Source organism: Falco punctatus, assembly GCF_963210335.1.
Source record: "Falco punctatus genome assembly, chromosome: 4".
NCBI lineage: Eukaryota > Metazoa > Chordata > Aves > Falconiformes > Falconidae > Falco > Falco punctatus.
The window spans coordinates 56,210,717-56,235,997 of NC_137583.1; the positions used below are offsets into that span (position 1 = coordinate 56,210,717).

A 25,281-nucleotide genomic window follows, 5' to 3' on the forward strand; every position below is an offset into this window, starting at 1 on the left:
GCCCGGGTGAACTCGGTGCAACATCACTTAAACGCTTCTTATATGGAAAACAATTTGCACTCAAATACCCCTCTTCTCTCCCCCTTCCCTACACAAAAGCAAAAAGCAAGGAAAAGCAGCCCTCAAATCCAAGAACACAGGGAGAGGAATGACCTACAGGATTAGCTGGTCCCACCTCCTAGCAAGGGAGTGTTGTCTCCCCTGTCTGTAGCCCCAGAGGCTCCATGCCTGCAGCTGGCAGAGCCTCCACACCGGGCAGAGCCACCTGGGAAGCCCTGGGGATTTGCAGAGCACCATGTGCAGCTCGGCACAGACAGCAAGGCTTTCACAGGCTCCCCCATAGGGCTCATCAGCAGAAGAGGGTTTCTATTCTGCAAGTGGCAGAGAACTCCACAGCTTCCTTACACAGAAGTCCCATTCCTCCCCCTTATTCCCACAAATCCACCCTAACAGATTCCTTGTGCCTTTTCAGGCTTTAGGGAGCATTGCCCTCACTTGGCCCAGATACACCGGCTTGTCTCCACTTGTCTTTCTGCAGTCCCTCCCCCCTCATCCCTGGGTTGTCATCACTTCGTGGCAAGGAGCTGCTGACTGAGGTCCATGCTGCTCCGTGCTGGAGCTTTAACTGGTCAGCATTGTGCAATGTAAGCCTTCACACCACATTAACGCTTGTTTTTAAGCAGACTTCTAAAAAGCACACACCTTGAAGGGTTTAGAAGCACATGGAGATACGTTTCCTTACACTTCATATCCATTTTTGTGTCATTCTTGCCAACTCTTCAGTTCATTACTACCATTTGGTAACAACATACTCAGGCTAAGCACGATATTGCAAGAGAAAGGTACCGGCAAAGGGCCTATCCCATCGTGAAAAGCCAGCACTGATCAACACAACACTTCTGCCTCTTCTGCTGCTATTCTGCATCACAGTTACTGTACCAGATTGATCTCCGGCATAAATCCATCAGCGTGATCGACACTACAAATTTGAGCCCCCACCTTTCACTTCAGCTGCTTCTACCATCAGGCACCGTCAGGTGCTTATAATGTTAACAGCGTCACACCAGCATTAAAGATCACTAAATCAGGCTTGCTGGATTTATACCAAATAGATAACTGTCCCATGGTATGCCTTCCTCCAGACTCCTTGCTCAGATTGTAAAAATAAAAGTCATATGGCTTTGAGCTACTTTTTTTCATCTTCCTATTTTCTCCTTCACAGATTTCCTGCAGGATAAGAACACAGCGAAAAAAGTCCAACTGAAGTAATGCCAAGATCAAGGGGAGAAAATCTCTCGAGTGCTGTGGCACTCGTAATGAACTGGCTTTACACCAGCCCTGAAAACAAAACCAGTTGGGAAGTACAGCATCCTCTCTTTGAGGACAAATAAACAAACATTTAACCCTGTAACAGTTTGGGCATCCCGGATAAATCACTGCAGTATCATCCCCTCATCTGCTTAGCAGATGTCAATCCAGAATGCAGCATAAGGATATTTGGGTGGCTCTTGCTCCAAAAAGCTGCTAGAGGATTTGGTGTGGTGTAACCGCTGCATTGTAGCTCTGTTGAGCATTTCTGTTACTACTACAGTGAGGTGTAGGTCTGCTCGTGCACTCCTGGGATCGCTCACTGCAACAACCCACTCACTGCTCAGAAAGTCTTTGACTTTCAGATTTTACAAAGAGTTGTACATGTGCTGTTTGCTTTTGAACCCAGGGAGTTAAATGAAGTTTATCACAAGCGTGATGACTTTGCATGATCTCACATAAAACCTTTGCCTGTAACAGCTACTCCCAGCCATCAGGTCAGTTGTGTTTGACCTTCCAGAGTCACATTTCCTGCCAAAAACTGCAAAAGGGGATAAGACACTCGCCATTTCCCAGGAGGCAAGGAAGTTTAGGCTTTTGCACGTCTGGAAACTGTTGGATTGAACAGATTCCTTTCAGTCAGGCTGTTTGGGTTGAAGAGCTGCTCCAATTAATATATGCAGCTTCACACCTCCAGGGGCACTGGTTGCTGCTGCTTCGCATCCACGCATGCCCATCCACTGGGGAGGAACACAGCGAGGTGGTGGGAACAGAGCCCCAGAGCCCAAGGTCGATTCCCCCGCTCCAGCCCTACCCTGCCTTGTTAACAAAACCTCAGACAAACTCAGTACTGCTGGTGACTGGGGAATGGAAAAAGAGGGGTCAGGGAAGAGAGCAACTGTGGTAGTCAATGGCAGGCTTTACTCATAGTGGGGGCAGCGCAAGGTATAATGGATATAATAGATAACGCTGCTTTAAACACCCAGAGGCAGAGGAAGAAATGGACACACAAGCCCAGATGTGCGTGTTTGACACATCACAGATGCTCTTCACACTCAAGAAACAGCAGCAGCACCAGGCAGAGGAGGAGCCCCATGGGACTGTCCTCCTGGAGGCTACAGGATTACATATCAGCTCCAGTCCTCAGACCCAGTGGGGATGGGGCAGGCTGTAAGGCACTTCTTTGTAAGTGGAATGCTGGCCAGATCTCAGCTGTTCTATCCAGGATTCCTGAACTCAGAGAAACTCTGCAGATTGGCACCAGTTGAGCATCTGACCTCGGTTACCCTTTGGAGCAAGGTGCTTTGGAAAGGGATTCCTGTGCCTTGTTACACACACTAATGTAAAGCCATATATTTGGGTCTAGAGCACAGCATGTCCCGAGCAGGGTGAACCAGGCCAGCACGGAGACTTACAGTCACTGCTGGCATCTACTGGGGTCTTTCATGTTGCCTTCTGTTATTTTTATTTAAGAAGTGTCTTTTGTGCAGTATGTGCAGAGCTCGTAGTGCTGCATGTACAGCCAGCTCCCCCGTGCCAGGCTCGGCTTCCCTCCGCCTCCACATTCCCTCGCTTCACCCTTTCCCTGCCCTGGCAGGTCCTTCCCAAAACTTCACCCATCACCAATCAACATCAAGCAGGGGTCCCAACAGAGAAGCCCCTTAAAAGTCAGAGCTGGGGAGGGTTTGCTGGCAGCCACCTACACTCACAGCTGCAGCCACACGGAGCCCAGCCCTGAGATGATGTCAGCGCCGAGCTGAATGAGGGACATGATGTCAAGATGTGCCGTTCCTCTGAGCCCTGGCAGAAACACAGGGCTCAGGATGCAGCAGCACAAGGAGAAGAGATAAACCTGCAGGCAATTTCTCACTCTGTGACTGTCAAGGGGAGGTGTGAGCAGATGGACCAAATCCCCCTCGCTTTCTTCTTTTTCAGTGGGACCCCTACAAGTCTCCCTCCTCTCCATGCTGATCCTCTGAGGATGGAGTGTCCTACACGCCGATTTAGGGTACTTTTATACTAATAAGCAGGTGAGAACCCATTTTCTAGCCCTAAAGCAGCTGGCATGATGCACACAGCCGAATTCTCTTCCTCTTCTCAAAATAGAGAGGGGGTTACCCATCCCAACTCCTGCAAGAGGTCCCTAGCCCGTGCTACCTCAATTCATATGCAGGCACTGCTGGGATGGCAGCTGTTGGTACACTGGCCAAGGAACGGGCTAATGATTAAGCAACCTCATCAACAGCTAGCCAGTGCTCATGTCATGGCCCCATTAACTTAACCATGCAGACATCACCTCCACACCTTTATTTCTGAGTCACCTGGCCAGCCTCTGTACCAGCAAAGTCTTTGTACTGTCTCTCTTCAGAGATCTGCATTCAAATCTTCCCAGCATGCTAGCAGGGGTTAGATGCTGCTGCACACGTGTCCCACCACTCATGAAAACCTGGGCACCATCACTGCAGTGGCAATTCTCCAAGGTGAAAGTCCTGCTGTTCCCATGGCTGGTCCATATTCCGCAGCCCAGACCCAGCCAGCATTCACTCCTGGTCTGGAGAGGGCTGGCAGGCACATGATGCCACGGCTCAGCAGCCTGGTTTGCCACCACGGAAAAAATAAAATATAAATACAGCTTTTGACAAATGTTTCCACTGAAATGGTGATTCTGGAATGAGGGTTTTAAATAATTTGTGGATAATGTTCTGAAACATGTATTTCCTCAAAGTAAATAAAAACAACCCTCAGTTATCTGAAAATCCAGAACCCAAACAGATTTTAGTTGAAGTTTCCTGGCACTCAGCTGAACAGTTACAGATGCTGGTCGCCAAGGGACTGGAACATTTTCCACTTCCCCCTCTCCCCTCCAAAAAAGGGGTGGGGGCGTGTGTGTGTGGCAGGATTTTCACTGAAAAAGTTGGGGGGGGGGGGGGGGGGAGAGAAGAAAATACTGACTTTACATAAGGTTTTTCAGGGACATGGAGCGAAGACATTTTCTGTCCAGCAGAAGCAAAAATAGCCAAATCTTCCCCAGAACATCTATCCCCCGCCTCCCAATGTGCTTGTGCCAATAACATGCAGTTTTATTATTTTTCACTGCTGCTAACATGGCAGAGTCAGCAGAAAAACATGAGACATCTCAGAAACACTGAGAACATGACCCTGAACCACCTTTTTTTATAAAGTCACTTTAGATCTCCTTTTAAATGTGGTTTCAAGAGAAAAGCTGAACTCAGTTAAGATCCTCTCTTGATAGAACCACTCTGACGACAGCAGAAGCAGACCCTGTGGAATACCTCGCAACTGCAAGAATAGCTTCTCCTACAGAAATCCAAGCCTCTTAGGCTGCCTTTTTGTCCATCCACCAGGTTCAGTGATCCCTGGTTTAGGGAACCACAACACAGGATCACCTCCGTCTATTACCTGACGTTCAGTTTTATACTCCATCGAAATGCTGCTGCTCTCCCTCGCAGCTCGCTGGAGGTTCTACCCAGCAGTTAGATTACCCAGTTGTGACTCACGAGGTCAAAAAAAATGAATCTGCTGGATTGCAAACACCTCCTAAGCAAAGCTGCAGTAGCTTCATACAGACCCCAGATAACACCAAAGAGAGGTCTGGTGTGCCATCACCATGCAGAGGGCTTGTTGCAACCTCTTTTCAAACTAAAAGCAAGACTGCATGGAAAAAAAAAAAGAGGGATGACTGTAGCGTGGGCTGGTTACCTTTGCTACTTCACTTTTTAACAGCACCAAGGACACTGGGTTTGGTGCCTTAGCAATCACCATGCAGATTCTCCTGAGGAGCCCAGCATTAGCACACACTGTATCCTGCATCTGGTGCTGCCCAGTCCTCCTCCTCCTCCTCCGTTACCTAGGTTAAACCAGCATGTTATACCCATTCCTCCACTCTGTTATTCAAGCATTCCCTCAAACCCCATCTGTACCTCAGGCTCTCACCCTCGCAGAGTTGACATCTCTTCCTTTGTCTGCCTTGTCTTATCTACAGGATGCTCTTCAAGGCAGCGACACCTCACAGTCAGTGGTGTGGACCTGGTCAGAGACTTTCCTAGTATTACGGCAGCTCCGAAACAGTAAGGAAAGGCCAAAGCATGGCATAAAAGTTAGTAGGCAAGTCTAACTCTGCAAGAACTAATCTTCTCACTAGCACAGCTACACATGGAATCAATTCTGCCCATCACGTTCGATTCACACATCAGTGACAGCTCCTGGTGCCACAGCTCTTCGCTGGATTACATTAACAGTTTAACAAGTGCCAAAAAAAGAGCAGCAAAGATTTTTTTGCTCAAGCACAGTTTCTGCTGAGGCTCTGTGCCTTACCATGTGGGTTTGTGTGCATTTCATTCAGGGTCATCTAGTGACTCTGCCAGACTCTGGACAAACTCTCAAGAGCCATGTGAGCTAGAAAAAAAAAAAACCACAATAGAAAAAGACAACCCTAATACATCCAAACACCAGGCCTGAAGGGAGCTCTTCTACAGGTACCACCCACCCCTGGCTTCAGTAAGAACTGGGCATGGCTACACAAGGGGCTATACTGGACCTACCCTGGAAGAACATTTCCTATACATCATTGTCTGAGATGCAGCAAACCACATGATATGTTATCAAGGCAGCACAGGCTATGAGACAGAGAATGGGCTAATCCTTAGAGAAAAGTACTCTTTTGTTGCACAGAGGAAAGTGTGGAAGTGTTTATCACCATATAAGTACAGAGGATCTTTGGAGGATGAAATGTATCTCCACATATATTGGTATAGGAGGTCTCCACATTATTCAAGACCTCTGATGCTGCCATTTCTACAGTTATTGGATAACTGTATGAAAACAGTAGAGATCCGTAGAAATTACTCTGTAACCAGCACCCACAGACATGGCAGAGAACGTTTGCTGTATGACAAAATCATTAACCCTGCATATGGGTTGTAATATGAATAATTATACCCCTGCTACACAGTCCTGCTTTACCAGTTCTGCACAAGGCACCCTGCTCTCAAAAATCCTACACAGTTCTTTACACAAAAGGTCCTACAAACAGCTTATCAAGAGTACTTGTCATTTCAAAAAGCTCAGAGTATTTTACAAAGCAAGAAAAGCATAAACTCAAGCACAGAAAACCAAAGACTACACAAAGCTACGAATAAACTCCAGTCCCTGCAGAACTACAAGAAGAGACTAGGCATTTGCCAGCCTGGCTTCACAGGCTGCAGATACCTACTCCCAGCACATCTGAAGGACGGGGATGCTCCCTTCATCTGAAATGAGACCACTGCAAAACTCTGCACGCATCCATTCCCCCGAGAAACCACAAAAGCAGCTACCACAGCCTTCATTTCACTAACAAGAACAGACTGCTGGCACGGAGACACGTATTTGTTCCTCATGTGGTGAAGCTGGTCCCAGCTCAGGAGCTAAGGCACGCAAGCCCATTCAGCTACATTATTCTGCTAGGTGGGAAAGGGGAAGAGACCCCAAGGGAATACCAGCAGGTGATTAAAAGGAATAAATACCTCAAGGTCTCAAAAAGCCCTGGCTTTTCATAGAGCCTCACTCTTCACTTTGATAAAGCTCAGTAGCATCAAACCCACTGGAGATTTTTACCACAGCATTCCTCCCCTGTAAATTACACCTCAGATCTCCTGTTGTTCCTAGCTTCCATGCCCAACATGACTCCCTGCTCAGCACAACTTTGTCCGACCTGTGCAGCTTGCAGAGCCTCTTCCTCAGGATAAGTAACAACTGCCCTGATTTGCTGGTGGGAGGTCATCAGGGTGGCCATCCAGACTGTAGCAGCTACAGGGTTGTGACAGAAAAGAGATGGGGATTGTGGCCAGCTTGTAATAGCACAAAACACCCTGCAGAGCGTTGCATTTTACTGACCTGTTGAATACTTCCGTGTCCTCTCTGAGTCTTTGTACAGGGATCCCATGATATCACCCATTGATCTAGAGATCCTCATTTCATGCTGTTTACTGTTGTTTGGCTGGAGAAGCTGGTAATCAGACAAAGGGAATGATCAGACTTGGCCAGAGCCCTTGCGGACACACCATATAAAACCCTGTATTTGGCTCCCCATGACCGTATTACCCAAGAACTAAAAAACCCAAACAAACAAACGAAAAACATGCACGTAATCTAGAGTGATGCAAATATTCACAAACAACTCACATCTGTTATTAAAATACTCAAATAAGATTAAGATTAAGCTCCAGTTGATAATGGTGAATACAAATGTTTGACATAGAAGACTGCTCCTGCACTGCACTACTTCCAGATAGATACAGACCGATCCCTGGCCTGAACCCAAGTTTGCAATCCCAAAAATCAGAGCCTCTCCTCCATACTCCCTAGACTTCAGTGGGCGCTTAGGCACTGCAGAGGTTCCTCTGTAAGAGAGCAGAGGAACAGAGTGGAGGATCCTGCTCTGCTTGGCAAATCAGATAAGGGGGAAGAGCAAAGAAATGCATATCCAGCTGTTAACTTAAATGGTAGTGGCGAAGTCTTACTAAGATAACACGCTACAGTATGCTGTGATTTTGCAGTAATTTTATGTATGACCTTGGAACTGTATGTTCTTACATGCAGGAGCATGGTTACATGCTTCAGGGAGAGATGGACCTACTCTCAAAGGTATGCATGAGTCTACCTGGCTTCTTCGCTCTTAGTAGCCAACTTGCAATACTGCAATGTTCCCACAGTTGCTAAGGCATATTGCCCCATTTCTGCCCAGGATTTAGGAAACCCCAACTGATGGCTTGGTTTCTCTCTAGAACTCTGGTCCCTGTACTTTCTGAGCTTCTAAAAAGGAGTACAGAAGTTCCAGGAGCTGTGAACACCAGCAGCAGCACGAGGACAAACATTACGAGTTTCAATACTCCTCTCTCTGGTACTTCTAGGAAATATAAGGAAGAAAGAGTTGCAACATCCGTAAATCCCTTGCTTTACAGCCTGTGCTTGGGGCAGCATGACATGTGCTTTGGCAAGACACTCTGTGCAGGCAAGGTCAAGCTAACAGGCTTAACTGCAAAACCACTAAGCTCAGGAAAAACAAGTAAATAAATATGGAAAAGACTACAGTCCTGCATGAGACAGAAGGATTCTCCAGTTTGCTGTTCCTGGCCTTTAGTACTGCAGCACCACGTGGAAGGAGCAGTCCCAGTGCTGCCACCCAGCATGGCAAGGGCCTGGGCATCACCCTGTATATGGACAAGAGGTTACAGAGCAATGGTGACAGCATCCCTAGACAGAGGGCACAAGGGGTTCTCTTGGGGTTTAACCTTGTTTGAGGATCAGTATTTAACCCTCCACAGGATGCAGGAGGAGCTAGAGGGAGCTGAGCTCCGTCTCTGGGCTGCCATCACAGGAGGATTTCCGAGCAGCTGAGCCAGAGCAGGGCTGACCCCCCCTCACGACCAGCTCGCCCTTTGCTCTGCACCGTTCAGAGACTCGTTTCCACTCCCCAACACAATAACAAGGCATCTCGCTCCAGACACAAAAGAGCAGAGAAGGTGAAGGGCTCACATTCGCTTTCTTTGGAGCGCTCACAAGGATCCGCAGGCTCTTCAGGGAAGGGCTCAGCTCCAACTGTTCCATCGCTTTGTCCAAATCTTCCTGGGATTTCAGCGGGATCAGGAGCTGGAAGGGATTGAACAAACACCGGAGCATGGCAGTGTCACACTTTTGGGTAAACAGAGGAAGCAAGATCCTTGCAGTGAGCAGCCTGGGAATCAGGGGACGAGGGAGGAACCTAAGAAGGTGGATGGAAAACAGAGCTCCCATGCCCTCCAGCTTGCCGACCTCTAAAGGTTTCTTCCAAGTTCTCATCTACCAAGGAACAGACGCAAAAAATCACAACAAAAAACATCCGCAAGGAGAGAGCTTAAAGGTCACCAGCAATTCAGCTAGTAGGAAGAGGAGATGGCTGAGATGAAACCTTAGGCTTGCTGCCTGCTATTATGGGGCTGCTCTCATCTTGGGGTTTTGTAGGCAAGACCTGCTGCTACCCAGCCTCAAAACAGCCCCACACATGATTCCTGGGAAGATGGTCATGCAGTGGTGTTCCAAGAAAGCAGTGAGCTGCACCCAAGGATTTACTTTGGTGGTTCCTCAGTGGCCGTCCCTACTGCTGCAGCCTGTGTTCCCACACACTGACACAGTCTTCCTAGTATTTGGGCATCAGGTGAGATCAGGGGACATGTCACAAATAAGTCTCTTCCCTCTTCATGTGAAAGGTGTGCATTGCTCTCCCGCCAAGAACCACTTCTTTGACTCCCAGCAGGACAAATTTAGCTTCTGCTCTTTACAAGATAAATAGAACAGAGAACTACACAGTGCTGTGTCTATCAGGCAGCTAAGGTCCCGATGTTTTCCTGGTAAGTGGCAGACTATTGCCCTCGTATCTCCAAAGGGAATTTGACCCTCCTGACACGGTTGTGTGGTGTACCACGTCCTGCAGACAGCCTACAGAGCTTCCAACACCCAACACAGCTGCACTTCAGAGAGGCTCTGTGGCCTTCTGCTGCCCTGGGCTAAGATTAAACCCACAACATTTTGCCCCTCATTCAGGGGCATTCTGCCTAATCTCATAAAAACCGAGCCTCAGCCTCCACAGATTGCCCCAGGCACTGGCACCGAATCCAGCCAACAGCACACGTTATACTCCTGCCTGTGCCAAAGTACACAGCGGTTCCACCTACCAAAGGGACCAAGCAGCCACAGCTCCCAGTAGACTCTCACTGGTCTTACTGGGAGCTGCAGCTGCCCAGAACTCCTGAAAGGCAGCTCAGCCCTCCCGGTGGTCAGGGTTCATGCCACCAGCCACAGCAAACACACCTCAGGTCAACCGCCACAGAAGATGACACTCAAGAGCCGCCTGTGTCTACCTTTTTGATCCCAGGGTGTAGCCAAGGCTCTGGCTGTTGGCCCACAGGCAAATACACCTCAGACTGTGTACACTGAGGCTAGGAATTTGAGGATGACCAGGTCAAGGGAAAACTGCGGGCCCTAGCCAACAGAGATGAGGTTTCACCTTGAGAAACTGGTACAGTCACCTCCTCCACCCATGGACCACAGACCGAGCCTGCCAAGCTCCACCTTAGATATCCCTGTGGCTGCTGTTTCTACGCTGGGAGCACCTCAAGGTTTGGATGGAGTTTCTCCTCTCCTGTGTGATAGAAAGGTTATCTTTTGTCCCCATTTTGCAGACAGAGGAGCAAGCCATATGTGGGCCACCTATTTCATATGATAAAATTAGGCTTAGCTTCATCATCATAGAATCATAGATCATTTAGGTTGGAAAAGACTTTCAAGTCCATTGAGTCCAACTGTAAGCCTAACACTGCCAAGTCCACCACTAAACCATGTCCCTAAATGCCATATTTACACGCCTTTCAAATACCTCCAGGGATGGTGACTCAACCACTTCCCTGGGCAGCCTGTTCCAGAGCCTGACGACCCTTTTGGTGAAGAAATTCTTCCTAATATCCGACCTAAACCTTCCCCAGTGCAACTTGAGGCCATTTCCCCTCATCCTATTGCTTGTTACTTGGGAGAAGGGACCCACACCCACCTCACTACACCCTCCTTTCAGGTAGTTCTAGAGAGCAATAACACACACACACACACACACACACACACACACAAGTCTCCTTTTCTCTATACAACCCCAGTTCCCTCAGGTGCTCCTCATAAGACTTGTGCTCTACAGCTTTCACCAGCTTCATCACTCTCCTTTGGACGTGATCCAGCATCTCAATGTCCGTCCCTGATAGTGAGGGGCCCAAAACATCCCACCAAGAAAGCCAGGCTCCCGCAGCTGTGGATAGCAGGTGGTTCTGAGCTTGTACTTGCCTTAGGCACCCAGCTTTGAGATACTAAAAGCCACATCTGCAAAGGGGCACTGCAATAGCTAAGTATAACACAACCTGCTATTCTGTAGGTTACAGTCCCAAATTAGATACCCGGGACCCCTATAGCTTGCATGGGAGAGTTAGATACCAGAAACTGGATTAACAGGTGAGAAAATAAAGCTGCCAGATGTAATTGCTGGAAGCTGTAGTAATTGCTGAGGAAAGACAAGGCCAGTTCTCAAAAGGTATTTAAGTAATGAACTCCAGGTTGAGCTAGGTGTGCTCTTCTGGTGTAAGGTATGCAAACGTGGTTGAGAAACTTCTACAAAAAGACAGAAAAAGAGACTCTAGAGCTAAGTATTTAGTACATTCAACCAAGAAGGTGGATAATCAGGCTGTGCAACTTTTGTCTGAAAACTATTCAGTTAACTGTGTGTAAGGAAAAAGGTTCCAAGAGGAAGACTCAAGAAAGCCCTGCTCCAGGATATCCTACAGGCTGTAGGGACCCAAGTTCTCAACCAAACCAGATAGGGAAAAGTTCAGGAAAGTGTCCCTTACCTCCCAAGGGACCTAAGCAGCTAGAGGGTTTACAAAGAACACCAACACCAGTCTTGTCTGGGCTGGGTCTCAACAAGCAAGGCTGCGAACAGATTCCCAGTCTAGGACAGGGCCTGGGCATGAATGAAAGCACTCAACAGGTAGATGTTGACTATTGAGGGCTTTCAGTAGGTCCAGGGATGAAATGGTTAGACCATTCGTTCATGGATAAACTTTGGGATCTGAATGAATCGCTCACATTCACAGCAGATACCAGACAGAGATGGCACTGAATACATCTCCCAAATGCTGTGCAGCTGTTCACAGTCTGCTTCCTTAAGCAGTAAAGCTGAACAGATATTCTCTTGGTGCACCAGCTTAACCCTCTAAGTTCATAAGGGCTCCACAGGTGCATCAAGCAGACAAGCCTTCTCTCCTACACTCACCCAAACAGAAATGGGAATGGTGGAGAGCTGCTCCCCCCCATTTCACCACCAAGCAGAATCTGACTCTAAACTCTAAGAGTAGTCCCACTGGCTCACCCATCCCTTTACAGAGCTCCTCACCAGCATTCAGAGCAATCCCTCAACTGCTGCTCTGAACAGAATGTTCTGCAGGTCACTCCATCTCACTTCAATATCACAACATTAATACATTTGCATGTCTGCTTCAGAGGAGCCAAAAACATCAGGCAGAAACTGCCCTCCTGTTAAAGGGACTGGAGCCAAGTATTTAGCTTGGCTTTACCTATTACCCACATCTGGCAAGTAGATTTTACTCCATTTGGCTTCCAGACTATGGCACATACGGGTATCAGGAAAAGGTATCTACTAGGCATGAAACTAAATATAGACTCATGCAGAACCATGGAAGTAATTGCCAGGGTGCATTTCTAGTAACTGGGTTTATTCTGCCTACAGTGAGCAGCTATGAGGAACAGCAAAATTTTCATACATGGAAGTTTCACTAAATAGAACTTATTAGATTTCCTTCTTGCTTTTAAATAGGATACTCCTTGGAGCCTAATATTTTATGTGGGACTTGGTAGACAATCCACCGCAGTCTAAGAAAGTGAGTGCAAAGGGTGCATTTTCACTGACTACAACCGTATTGCTAGACCTCACTCTGTAAGACACTGCAGAAAGCCAAAGAATAGTAGGAAACAGGGTTGGGGAAAAATCTGAGAGGTCAATTAGTTCATCTTCCTGCCCAACACAGGACCAACTGGCATCAACAATACTTGACAAATGTTTGTTATATATGCTTTTATCTCCTCCCCCCCCGTAACGGGGCTTCTAACACTTCGCTAGGTTTAACTCTCACTAACCTTCCAAAATGATGCTGAGTGACAGCCTGAGAGGGGACAAGCAAGGGGAGGTCAGAAGGGAACTGGTGGCACACCGAGGTTCAGTGTCCTGCCCAAGGTCACATGACAAGCTGGTTGTGGAGATGGGACAAACAAGGTTACACTTAGTCACACCTGGAGCAGCTGTGCAGCAGTGCATACAGATCAAATTCAGACAGAGCACTGGCCACAGAAGCTAGTCTTTCATTCTACAACACAGCCAACTGCCTAACAAACACCCATGCCATGCTGTCCATGGACAGGCCAGATTTTGCTTCCCTGATCATCAGCAAGATGAGCCCAGCCTAGTACTAACATGCAGACGTGCCCCATGCAGTACACCCACCGCCAGGCCCCACTCTTATCTGTACCAGCCCAAGCCTGCTGATTCCATGGTCCCACCAGGATGTGATTCATGCGTGCCCCTGCTCCACCCAGCTGGCATGCTCATCTCACTGATCTTGGCTTAAGGAATCCTGCTTCACTGCGACAGGGACTGCCATTTAGTAAGCTTTTGCAGGGGCCTGTTGACCTCAGTGTAACTTTGGTCTACAAGGTGCTACTGCAAGAGAAACATCTGATGGCAACAATGAATTACTGCACAGCTCCCAGTGAGCAAGAAGAAAGGGTGAAACATTTAATTGTATTGAGTTTGTGGTCAGGCTGTCCCTGAGACTGGCTGTCGTGAGACTCAAAACCCTGACCAAGAACACGCTAGGAGCAAAATGTTGGGGTGTCACCATGTGGACAGGTAAGCTATCTCTCCAAAAGGTCACTTTTGTCTGTTTATAGTGTTTCCACAATAACAACCCTGAATTACTACGGCTCAGACCCCTTCCCAAAGGTGTGGGTTCTCACAAAGCAGAATTTTTATGTATAGAAGAACAAAACACTGGAAGCCATCCTCAACCCTAAGAAGTTAGGAATACCCAAAGGCCTGCTCATGGTCCTGCTATCTGCTGGGCACATGCCCAGGAAGACAGTCTCTAGCATGGGATAAAATGCATTATTTAAGCTTCTGTTTGCTGTTGCTGGAAATAAATTCTCTTCCAGTGGAAAGAAACCTGGAATGAAATGAGTCATTCCTGGAGAATTCAATGGCAGGCTTTTCCCGGGAGGGCTGTCAGAGAATGCCCAAGATTAGAAACCTGACTGCATTCAACACCAAAACCCAGTGGACACTTTGGTATCGTGAGGTACCTATTACAAAAGAATAGCAACTTTTTTGTAGATCAAATCTCCATTGAAACAGAAGGGAGGGGGAAAAAAAAAGAAAAATAAAAGGGAGAAAGCTCTCTTTACAATTTCTCTCTCTCCATTCACACTTTAGGGAAAGGCTGTTAGTAATTTGCAATTAGAAATTCAACAAGCAAGCTGTCCTGACAGCTTGTTTAAAGGCCATCTATCTGTCATCTGGCCCTCTCCTCTTTCACAAAGCCAAACGCAACTTGAGAGTCCAGTGGCTCCAGATGCCTACACAGCTCATGGCAAGATGCCTCACAAGAAAACACTGAGCACACCAAAACAGATGCCAAGCATTGGCCCCTTCTAGGTAAAGGCTCTCAGTAGTACCCTCTTTCCAGACACAGTGCTGGTCTCAAAGAAAAAAGATGGAAAAACACAGTGGCCTATGTTATGAAGAAGGATGGAGAAGACAGACCTTCAAGCCTTACAGTGCCAGGATCACAGAGGGAAATCTTCTTGGCTGCTTGTATGTGGCCACAGGACCTGCTAAAGGAACCTTCCGTGATGCACATTTCACCACAAGAACATGCACATGGTTCTGGGGTTTTGGGATGAAACAAAGTCAACCCTAGATAAGAGTACGCTGCGTTAGCAGCGCTGTCCCTCACACTCTGCACTTCACCACGCTCCTGCCACTGCCCCCAAAATGGGAAGGCTTCACATCCAGCCCAGGCATGCAGTAGCCTACAGTCCCTTCATGTAGCTCGCAGGAAAGCCATTTGGACTCAGCTGTTCTCCTCTCTGCCCTGTGTGTGCTCTCACCAGCCAGACACACTCTGAAAGTTGGTCCTATTGCCCCAAGGGTGTTAATGGGAAAACATCTACCGCTGCTGACTGTGCAGCTGAATTGACAACATCTCCATCATCTCAGTTACTTAATTCTTCCTGCTGTTTGAGTTAGGGGAATTTTTTGTTCTGGGAGAAAGATGACATTCCTGTAATAGGCCTTAATTAAAATAATTTTGAGAAAGGAAAAGTCCGGTTTGGAGTCTGAGAATCCAACTGATCTGTGTCCATACAACAGCTCTTGTACGCTCACTAGCTGGGAACCACAACATAAGATTACTTTTCTTCACATCCATGTACAAGACAAAATTACAGCCTTAAGAATAAACTACTGCTCAGTTCTGAAGTGGCCACCAGACACCATAAAATGCCCCCTTAGCAATAAGGGGAAGAGTAGTACCTCATTGTTCACACAGACTAAGTCCATCGTCTGTCCAAAAGCATCCGTGACCTTCTGCACCACTTCTTTGAATTTGACTGGTCTTGGAAACTGGATAATCCTGTATACACAAACAAAAACAACAACGGTCTCCATTTAACCCCGAATTCCAATATGCTTCTGCTAGACTGACAATTCAGAAGAAAGGACCTCTATTCTCCTATCAGAAAGCATAAAGCTTGCTCCTTGCTTTTACACTCACAGAAATGCTGCTCCATCTGCTATGCTCAAGAGGGGAATTGACCAACCCTGCAAGAGTATCTACCCAAAATCCTAGTGCAGCTCCTCTGCTCCTCCCCCTACCGTGAAGTACAGGTGGAAAAGAAGGAATTCCAGCAGCCCTCCACTGGAGAAGACCCAGGATCAGGCACTGGTCAGTGATTCATCACCTCCATTTTCAGCAAGCATCTCTGAATAGGGAGGGGGGATGGAAGAGAGAATGATGCAGTTTGGCATCCTGTGACTCTCCTGTACCACCTCATTCAGCAGATCTATAGGTACATTATCAGCAGGTACTGTCTAGCCCTACGGTAACGCTACTTAAATTTTCTTTGGCTTTAACACGCAACTTGGACCATCAGCCTGTGAGTTTCCAGCCCTGTGTCCTGCCCCACCACCGTCACTGAGCAGAGGTGATTCCATGAAAATGTCAAGCAGGGAAGGGCGGGCAAGCTTTAACTCCCAGCTCTATTTTTATGGGACCCATGCCCAAAATCTGGTTATCTTAAGTGTCATAGGCTGTTAATCAAAGGACACATTTCTGTAGAGTTGCAGCTCAGCTGTGGTTCAGCAGGGCTCAAGAATTAAAAAAAGAAAAGGAATCCAAGCGTGCACCCTGCGTCCCTGGTAAGAGGCATTTAATGACTTCCAGCTTGGAATCACTTTGCCTGCATGCAAATCCCAGGAGGTACTTGTGGCAAACAGGATGACGAGGCAAGGCTCTTGCATATAAAACTGCAGTTGATTTTAGGGGAATGAATCCTGTTGTGAGCTCATCTGCAGCTGGCTGAAGCCAGTGGGACGATGCTGGCTAGAAAAGGTAATTTGTCCTTGCACGTGTCAGGGACTGGGTTGGGTACATACCTTTTCTCTCCTTCATATTCAAACTTGATCCTGACATTTCGCTGCTGAAAGAAAACAGAGAAAATGGTTAGGTCCCAAACTGCATCCCAGACTGACTCACAGACCCAAGGCTGACAGGAGCTCCCAGGGAGCCTCCCCTAACTGCACTGGGCACCTTGTCTATTTAGGGCCAAGCTGTCTGCTGGACTTGCACACTTGCGAAAACTCCACATTGCTGATAAATGTGCTTGTCAAAAAATAAGGCCTTCTGTAAATGAGAGGGCACTCGCTCATCTGTATAACTGTTAGTTTTACTGAAATGCATTAATAAAAGTGGGAAATTGGGAATGCTCTGAACTCAGTTGGGAACAAGGCACTATCATCCGAGGCAAACATGTTAAGTGTCTGATGTCTGTCCATCTTCAGCACTTCCCATGGTTTTATCCAAGTACTTTTCTATTAGAAACCTGAAAGGCAAAGCTCAGAGGATGTTTAATAGAGCACAGAAAGATTCTGGGCAAAGAAATAAGAAGTAAAAGCAAGCATCCTATAATGGAAGTGGAGAGACAGTCTCTGGTTTTAAAAGGCAACAGTGCTGGGATGGTGGTGGCTGTTATTTCGTTAGGACCTACAAAATGCAAAGCATATCAGGCACTACACTACACACAGTAAACACCCACCCTGATCTGACCTGTTGCTCACCTCAAGAGAAACCATTAAATTTGCCCAAAGAAGAGCCAGCAGAGTCACAGGCAGACTGGATACACAGCTGTGCAGGGACTAGTAAAAGCCACTTCTCCCATCCTCTATTTGTGCATATTTAGCAGCAATCGAGACCACAAGGAGCCTTTTCATTCATTCTGCTTCTCAGACCAAGCCTGAGCCAAGCATGCCTCTAGAACCCCTTGGCTCATTCCCAGCACTTTCCAATGGTCTCCAAGGCAGATCAAAACCCTCTTTACTTCCCAGACCAGGTTTAGTCACCTCAGTTAACCAGGGCTCTGCCCCGACTAGTGCACACAAGCCTCCTCCAATAGCAGTTTTCTTCCCATGGAGAAAGAAATGCTCGCTGCCTCCCTCCAAGGTGTAACACCAGCGATGGCTCAGTCCCGTGCCACCGGCATCTCACAGGCATAATCCGCGAACGGGTGGGTGACAACCCTTCCTGAGCAAGGGCCTTATCTCTAACCCTGGGCTGCCAGCGCGTAAAGGCACACTTTCCATCCTCTCAGAAGGAAAGCAGAGCCACAACAAAACAGCCTTGTCTGTAATGAGGAAAATGAGCTGGATGGGCGTCCTTAGGTTTATTTTTAATCTGACAGCTCAAGTTCTGCGAACACCCACTGAAGTTCAGGAAGTCAAGGCTGGAGGCAATTTGGTTGAAAAGCTTAAAAAACCCCAGCAGATTCAGGGTGAACATGTTGGCTCATCCGAAATGCATGCTTTTTATCTCTGCTCGTGGCATTTTGTGTGTTTCCAGAAAGGCTGGGAAGAACCAGTGCTGGGACAGTCACCAAATGGGGCACTCCATCAGCATTAGAGGCCTGTGCTAAACAGGCACTTGCACCACCTCAGTGCCTACAGCCAGTTCTCCAGACCCACAACATCTGGAAAAACTCCAGGTTCACTTCTAGAACCAGGCCTGACTCTTAAAAAAAGACCAAACTAACTCTAAAACAGTCCAAAATTCAAAAGAGATGACCATAACCAACCTAGTGTTGAAGGTCCAAGTCATTCTAGCGAGACAGGAAAATACAGGTGAAATTGCTACCTTGGATTACCTCTGTTGGAAAAGGAAAAAAGATATGGGCCCTTTTATGCCAAATTTTACTTGCATGTGCCTCTTTGAACAGGCCCTGGCTGGTTGATCCCTCCTGAATGCTGGCAATAAATCAGCTGGTGTGTGTTCACTGCATGGAGCTCTGCAAAGCCCTTCTCTAAAGTAAAGGAAAAAAATCAGGGCAAGGAACTTTCGAGGTTTCTCCTTACAAAGAAGCAGGACGTGTAAGGGGAAAAGCACATGCAGCTCCGGCCTCACTGCAGGAAACCTTTCAAAACAGAGGTTTCACTTTCAGCACAGCTCTGAATGCTGCACCGAGCTGGGATGTAGCACACACTGCCTGTTTATGCTGAGCAACACAAATTTCACAGACAAGTTCGTTCTGAAAAACAGCTTGTGGCTGGAAAATGTCAAAACACGCATATAAAGCTCCAGAGAGAGAAGAAAAGGGGAAAAAAAAAAAAAAAATGAGCCACGACCCTGCTGCATCCTTTTCTTCTACATCAACAACAGGGCTGATGTGCTGTGGCTCAAAGCCAACCGAAGTAAGCCAGCTGCCCCACAGTGCTTCGCTCTGCTTCTGAGCAGAGCAACACACACACCAGCTGCAACAGGGGAACGAAAACCCACTTCATTTCTTAATTAGGTTTCTTTTCTTTCTGATACAACCTCCTGTCTCCCTCAAAGAAACCAAGACCTTAAGCTCAAAAGCATTTGGAAGGACAAATATATACTTATCTATAGACAGGGAAGTTGGTTAGTTTTAATTTTCAGTCTTCCCTTGGCTTGCTCATGTTTTTGAGCCACAGCTACAGCTGAATTCATTGCTGCTATCAGCAACAAATACTCTTTTCCTTTTTTAAAAAAAGAAGTGGGCAGTGCCCAAAGCGCTAGGAAATCCCAAGGGGACGCAAAACACTTCCTAAATGCCAGAGCCGGCTGTGATTTTTTACACCCATGGAAATCTGGTTTGGAGCAACTTGTTTAAGATTACACAGGGAGTCTGGGGCATGGCCAAGTGCTGGAGCAAAATCTCACACGAGTCTGCACCCAGGACCTCAAATGCACAACCAAGGGGAAGGCAGGACCAGAGGACCAGCACCTTCTCGGCAAGGACCTCAAAACAAGGTGCAAATGCTCGAGGGCGGGTCACAGAAGAGGTTGCTGGGTCCTACTCACCTTTGCAATTTCATGAGGAATGGGGACAACAGTGACCCCTTCTTGCACAATTCACATCGTGCTATTAACCCCCTCTGCCATGAGATGTCAAATGATGTTAACAGCAGCCTCGTTCTCCCCTCAGTCAAGAGGGCATTAGCTGGTGTAGAACAAGCTGAGACATCCAAGAGCAGCTTGTGTTAAACAGAGGGGAGGAGAGGGGTAAAGCCATGCCACAAGGCACCTGCCTTAAACACTGAGCTTTGGCAGAGGATTTCAGCAGCGGTGTCGTGGAGCGCTGTGAAAGCTGAGGCAGGCAGCGGAGCAAGCAGGGGAAACTGAGGTATGAAGGCGCAAGGTGCTTCACCTAAGGGTGCGAAGAAAAAGCCTGGACTGGGGAAGAGAAGGGTCTGGGGAGACTTTACTGCAGCCTTTCAAGATGTGAAGGGTGTGTTACAAGATGGAGAGAGACTTTTACCAGGCCCTGTAGTGCCAGGACACAGGACAACAGTTTTAAACTGGAAGAAGCGAGATTTAGGTTGGATATTAGGAATATTATTATTTTTTTTTTTATGATGAGGGTGGTAAGACACTGGCACAGGTTGCCCAGAGCAGCTGTGGCTGCCCCATCCCTGGCAGTGCTCAAGGCCAGGCTGGACGAGGCTTGGAGCGACCTGGTCTAGTGGCAGGTGTCCCGGCCCATGGCAGGGGGGTGGGAACTAGATGATCTTTGAAGGTCCTTCCAACCTAAACTATGCTGTGATTCATTCTATGAAGCAGAAGAGTGGCAGAGTCAAGCACAAAATTTAGATGTTTGATCTCCTGGATTGTTCATACTGAGCAACCTTCCCTCTCCACGTGCATTTCCGTGTGACACGGGGCACAGCGGAGCCCACGTCTCGGCTGGCGCCTGTAGCCCCTGCTGCGACACAAACAAAACAAGCGACAACCCTGACAGGAAATACCACAGTAATTCCCTTCGTTTCTGGAATAATTTCTTCTCCAAGATACTTGTACCGGCATTTCCTCCAGCCCTGCTAACAAATGGTATTTTACTCTTTCTTGCCATCCACCTTGGAAAGGAAAAAGCAATGCCACTGCAGCCGCCACAAACCCATCACCATCTTTCCAGGCTTTCATTGAGGTATTTTTAGCTCCTTCCTCAAAACTTCAAATTTCACAAAAAGATCACAACTGCCAAGCTTCAGAGGAAGCACTGACGGGAATTGGGGGGGGGGGGGGGGGGGGGGGCGGGGTTAGGGGCAACTGCTTCTGCTCACTTGGCTGGGGACCATGCACCCCAGCAAGCTTGGCCAACCTCAGCCCCCAGAGCTGGAAGCAAGAAGCCCTGCACGCTGGTTTAGATTAAGGAAAATGATGAGAAAAAAAAAAATATGGAAAAAGTGTTTCCAAACGAAGTGAATCACGATCTTATACAGAGATCCCTGAAGAGCTGACTGCTGTTTGTAATAAAAGCACACACGGAGAGCCGGAAAACATGCGGTTATGCCTAAAATGGAAGTGGCTTCAGAGGAACAGAAGGTGCTGAGCACCCTCACTGCTGAACACCCACAGGGTCAATCAGATCAGGCTGTGGGTCCGGGCTGAGCAATACCATGCCTGTGGAGAACGGTGTCTGGAAGCACAGGGCAGCCTGGCTGCATCACCTCAATGCCACTGACTGCAGGCAGGGACCCAGCGGAGGAGACAGACCCACGCATCCACGTCTGCCCGTGTGCTAGCATGGCACCGAGCGCTGATGCACCTAGAACTGCCACACTGCAAGATCCCGGACCAACACCAAGTTCAAAGACTCCTCCCTCCACATCCTCTCCTCCTCCAAAACCCAGCTGCCATCAGAAATAGCATTCTGGTTGGGTCCCCACCTCTGTAGCTTGCTTTTTAAGCTGCTCTTGTCAAACCTGACCAGTGGGCAGCTTTGTCCAGCTGAGACGCCAGAGGGACAAGGCCTTTTCGATCACTTCTTCCACCCATGGTTGCCTCACAAACCACCTGGGACAAAGCCTCTGACTCCAGCATTAACTCTTCTGAGGTCAAGAAAGGCAGGAAAAATCATCACAAGGGGAGTCCTGTTCCCTTCAGCGCTGCCCTGAGAGGGGCTCATTCCAGCTGTGCTCTCACCCACCCATGAGACCTTGGGCACGCACTTTGCCTCAGTTTCCCCCCTGGGTAAAACAGGGACAATGAAAGAGACATACTTTGGCATGCTGACGGTGAGCAGAGCAATTATTTTCACTTCTCTCATTTTCTGCTCATTGGATTAGGAAACAATGAGAAAGCCCTGCTGAGCAGTGCAGCGTTCAAGCATTAGTGCTCTAGTTACTCCTTTGTACAAAGCCACAAAGCAGTGGGATTCCTCCTCAACTCCTGGCTTCAGGCAAGAGAAATCAGCACTGCAGGGCCAGCCTGGTGGGACTTCTGCACCTCCCCGACGTGCACGTTGTTTGCATTAGTCCTGTGCTCGCCCCTGCTTTTAGCAACGGGACATTCGTTACAAGCCAGACAGCTGGACCATGTCCCTAAACCGCAATAGGAGATGACTAATCCACGTCATTAGGAATTATCTGCACAGAACCCCCACGCACTTTGGGTTATTCAGCAATCAGACAGAAAGGGGTTTGTCTGGGATTGCCCCCTTCCCCTCTCGGGGGGTGGGAGCTATGAGATATCCTGGTCCCCCTGGGAACTTACAGCTCCTTTCCTCTGAACAAGCAAGCCCAGCACGTGAGCAGCTCAGAGGTCAGTGGAAAGATGATGTCTGGAGTGTCCACCACTCCCTGTTACAGATATTTTTGGTTTGTACAGCAGCAGAAATCACTGGCTTCAATATGTTTATCCAAAACCACCTACCTGGCAGGGAATAGCTTTTTATCCAGCTGGATTTCTCCTTGGCATTACCCTCTTAGCACCCAAGTGAGCTCCACACACAGACAAGGGGAAGCCTCTGCCCCAAATCCCTGGGACTCCGCTGCTTTTGCCATCTCCAGCCCAAGGCTTTCCCAGCCAGTGCTGCCCCTCTTGGTCCCTCGCTTCTGCCCCTCTAAAGTGGGGCAATCCCTGTAGAGCTCGCCATAAACACTCCCATCTTCAAGGTGATATTTATGGACCCCCATCATATTCCCCAATGCCAAAACAGAGGTGATAAAGCTAAACTCCTTTTAGGCTCCTTGAAGACCTAGAGACAGAGGGCCCTAAAACATGAGCTGTAGTTTATTCTAGTTATGAGCAAGCCTTCTCCCTGCATCCAACTTGCCAAAGAAAAGAGAGTCCAGAGGTAATTTACTAAAAGAACAACTTTCAGGTCAGTCTGACATTGGTTGTGCATGGGAAAACGCTCCTCACAAATATCAGACTTTATTGCCACAAGGAGAACTTGCAATCAAAATTAACACGGCAGAAGAATCGTTAGCTGTCAGCAGCTGGGACAAAGCCCCAACACCAACAACCAACTTCATACTGCGAATTGCCCAGTGCTGTTTCTATAAATAAATGGATAAGCACATAAATAGACAGATGCAAAATGAATATTAATATAGTTGTTCCTTTCTACTCCATGCTTTTGTTTGGGATTTCTAACTCTTTGTTGTTTCCCTTCTTATCTCACTCATCCTTTTCCTTAGCGATCACAATGCATATCTTTAGTCTGCTGTTTTCTCCTTCTCCTCTTCAGAGCCACTGCTACAAACAAACCCCTTTGTCTGTTCAGTCCAGGAGATAGTCTGAAAGGACTCCTTCCAGCCACACCAGAGGATGGACGAGGAACAGTGGAGTGATAAAAGGCATAATAAAGGAATAACAGTGCAGATGATGCACCAGGAATAATGTCAGAATAAACCCCCTGTTCCCAAAGAACAGCTTCCTTTTAAAGATGGTGACTTACATGTGGAAGGAAAAGCGCGCCCATCTCTATCCCTCTATCCCTGTTTTCTCACAAGGCAGAAAGGCAGTGTAATGTAGTGGCTGACACACCTGACCAGGACTCAGGAGATTCAAGTGCAGACATCACACCTGCTGCCAGCTGCCTGGGCAATCCAGGGGTAGAAACTCATCTGCACCTTGTGTCAAGTATTGCTGTTCTCATTTCTGGCTTGTTCTGCCATGAGGCATTAGGCATCCAGAAACTCAGCCTTAGTCCTAAACTCATTTATAAAGAAAGCAAACTAAAAAACACAAAGATTTTTACGCAATTTGCAAAAGGATGTTCATATCATAAGATGATCTGAAGCAAAACTGTCGATATTTTTGGGAAGTATGGTGTAGCATGCACCACCGCACATTACTTTCTTGTGTGGCCCAGGTCTACCAGGAATACTATCTGGCAGGCTCTACATTTCAAATGCTGTCAAGAGAGCACTAAGGAACCCCTCCAGGAGACAAGGATGAGATAGCACTTTGGTTGTGTTTTTCTGCGGATCAAAAAATTGCTGCAAGCCTCAAAGGGACAGGCTAGTTAGTCAACACATTCTTATTTAAAGTGTTTTTCAGTGGAAATTTGGAACACTGACTAAAGGATTCCCATGCCTCAGAAGAGCTTTTTTTTCACAGAAATATTTTTGGTTTTGTTGTTTTTTAATCTAACAACTGAATGTCCAGACCCAAGTATTTCAATGTGAGCATGTTGCTGCACAGCCTCAGAAGAGACACCTACAACGTGATTCTCAAGAGGACAATTTAGCATCTAAATGTCCCATGCCTCACTCTTCCTCTCCAAGAAGGGAGATTGCACAGTGCATCCTTCAGCCTAGCCAGCCAACCTGATTAAAGAAAACAATAAAAAAAGGGAAAAAATAAAAGGGAACACCAAGTACCAAAGGAACAACAAATCACAGGCATGAAAACAGCATTTCCAAAGCAATCTTTCCCCCCGCCATCAATTTCTGTGCTAAAAAGACAAGGAAAAAACCCAAAACTAAAAGGGACTTGAACAAGTTGATTAAAAGTTTGAGCTGCAAACATGAACCAAGTCCCCAATAATTCCACCTACTTTGGCCACTCCCCACCTCGCAGACTAGACTCCCATCACCCCGCAAGCCAGACTTGTTCTAGCTAGTCCAATTTAGTGAAGCAACAATTCAGCATACTCCAACACGCTTCATCTCGTGGGGCCTGTTGGTCTGAATCCTCAATCCTGGATCCACGAGGAGAGTGGGATGCTGCTATTTGCATCTCCTCCATCAGAGAGCTCTGAGTAGCAATAAGCATGCAGCTACAGCTGGTCCACTTATAGATAAGAATTAAAATATAAAGGAGTAAATGTTTTTCCAAGCATCGATGCTGTAATTGGGAAGGAAATTTTGATTCCTAATACAATACAATCAAATACAAGTGGCAGCCAACAATTCTAAACCTTATATCAGAGCACCACATAACTCCATTGGTGATTTATAAACGAGGCTACAGAATGGATGGGCTGTAGATATGAATTTTACTGCACTACATCAACTTTATGAAACTTTTGTAGATAAGAATTCTGCCAATGAAAACTCTTGTTTTCCTTATTCTCAACTAATTATGCAGTTAACTGTGCATCTGCAGCATTTACATTTCAAAAATGACAGCAGGGATTTTTCCCCAGTGTGAGAAAAATATGCTATTTGAGAGAAGTCTAAAAAGCTTTGCTATCCTGAAAGCAGCCCAAGATGGTTTGGTATGGTCCCCACCCATCAACTTGCAGAAAATGCTATCCTCGGAGCCATCCAAAGCTGTGCTGGATTGTCTGCTTTGCCTGCAGCTGCAG

The 25,281-nt window shown here is 47.4% G+C and overlaps 1 protein-coding gene across 4 annotated transcripts in view; it reads right to left on the minus strand.

The window, feature by feature from the left end:
- The window catches only part of LOC308062080 (mitogen-activated protein kinase kinase kinase 3-like), an 82,221-nt gene that overhangs the window by 18,063 nt on the left and 38,877 nt on the right, over positions 1 to 25,281 (minus strand). For 2 of the 4 annotated variants that reach the window (XM_080383014.1, XM_080383016.1), the window contains 4 exons: positions 16,607 to 16,647; positions 15,485 to 15,584; positions 8,845 to 8,958; positions 7,204 to 7,315 (listed from right to left, as the gene is read on the minus strand). In XM_080383014.1, coding sequence (XP_080239140.1) covers positions 7,204 to 7,315; positions 8,845 to 8,958; positions 15,485 to 15,584; positions 16,607 to 16,647 — 367 coding nt within the window. Of the gene's footprint in view, positions 1 to 7,203; positions 7,316 to 8,844; positions 8,959 to 15,484; positions 15,585 to 16,606; positions 16,651 to 25,281 lie in introns of all 4 variants that reach the window. The other 2 variants (XM_080383013.1, XM_080383015.1) reach the window with 1 other exon arrangement.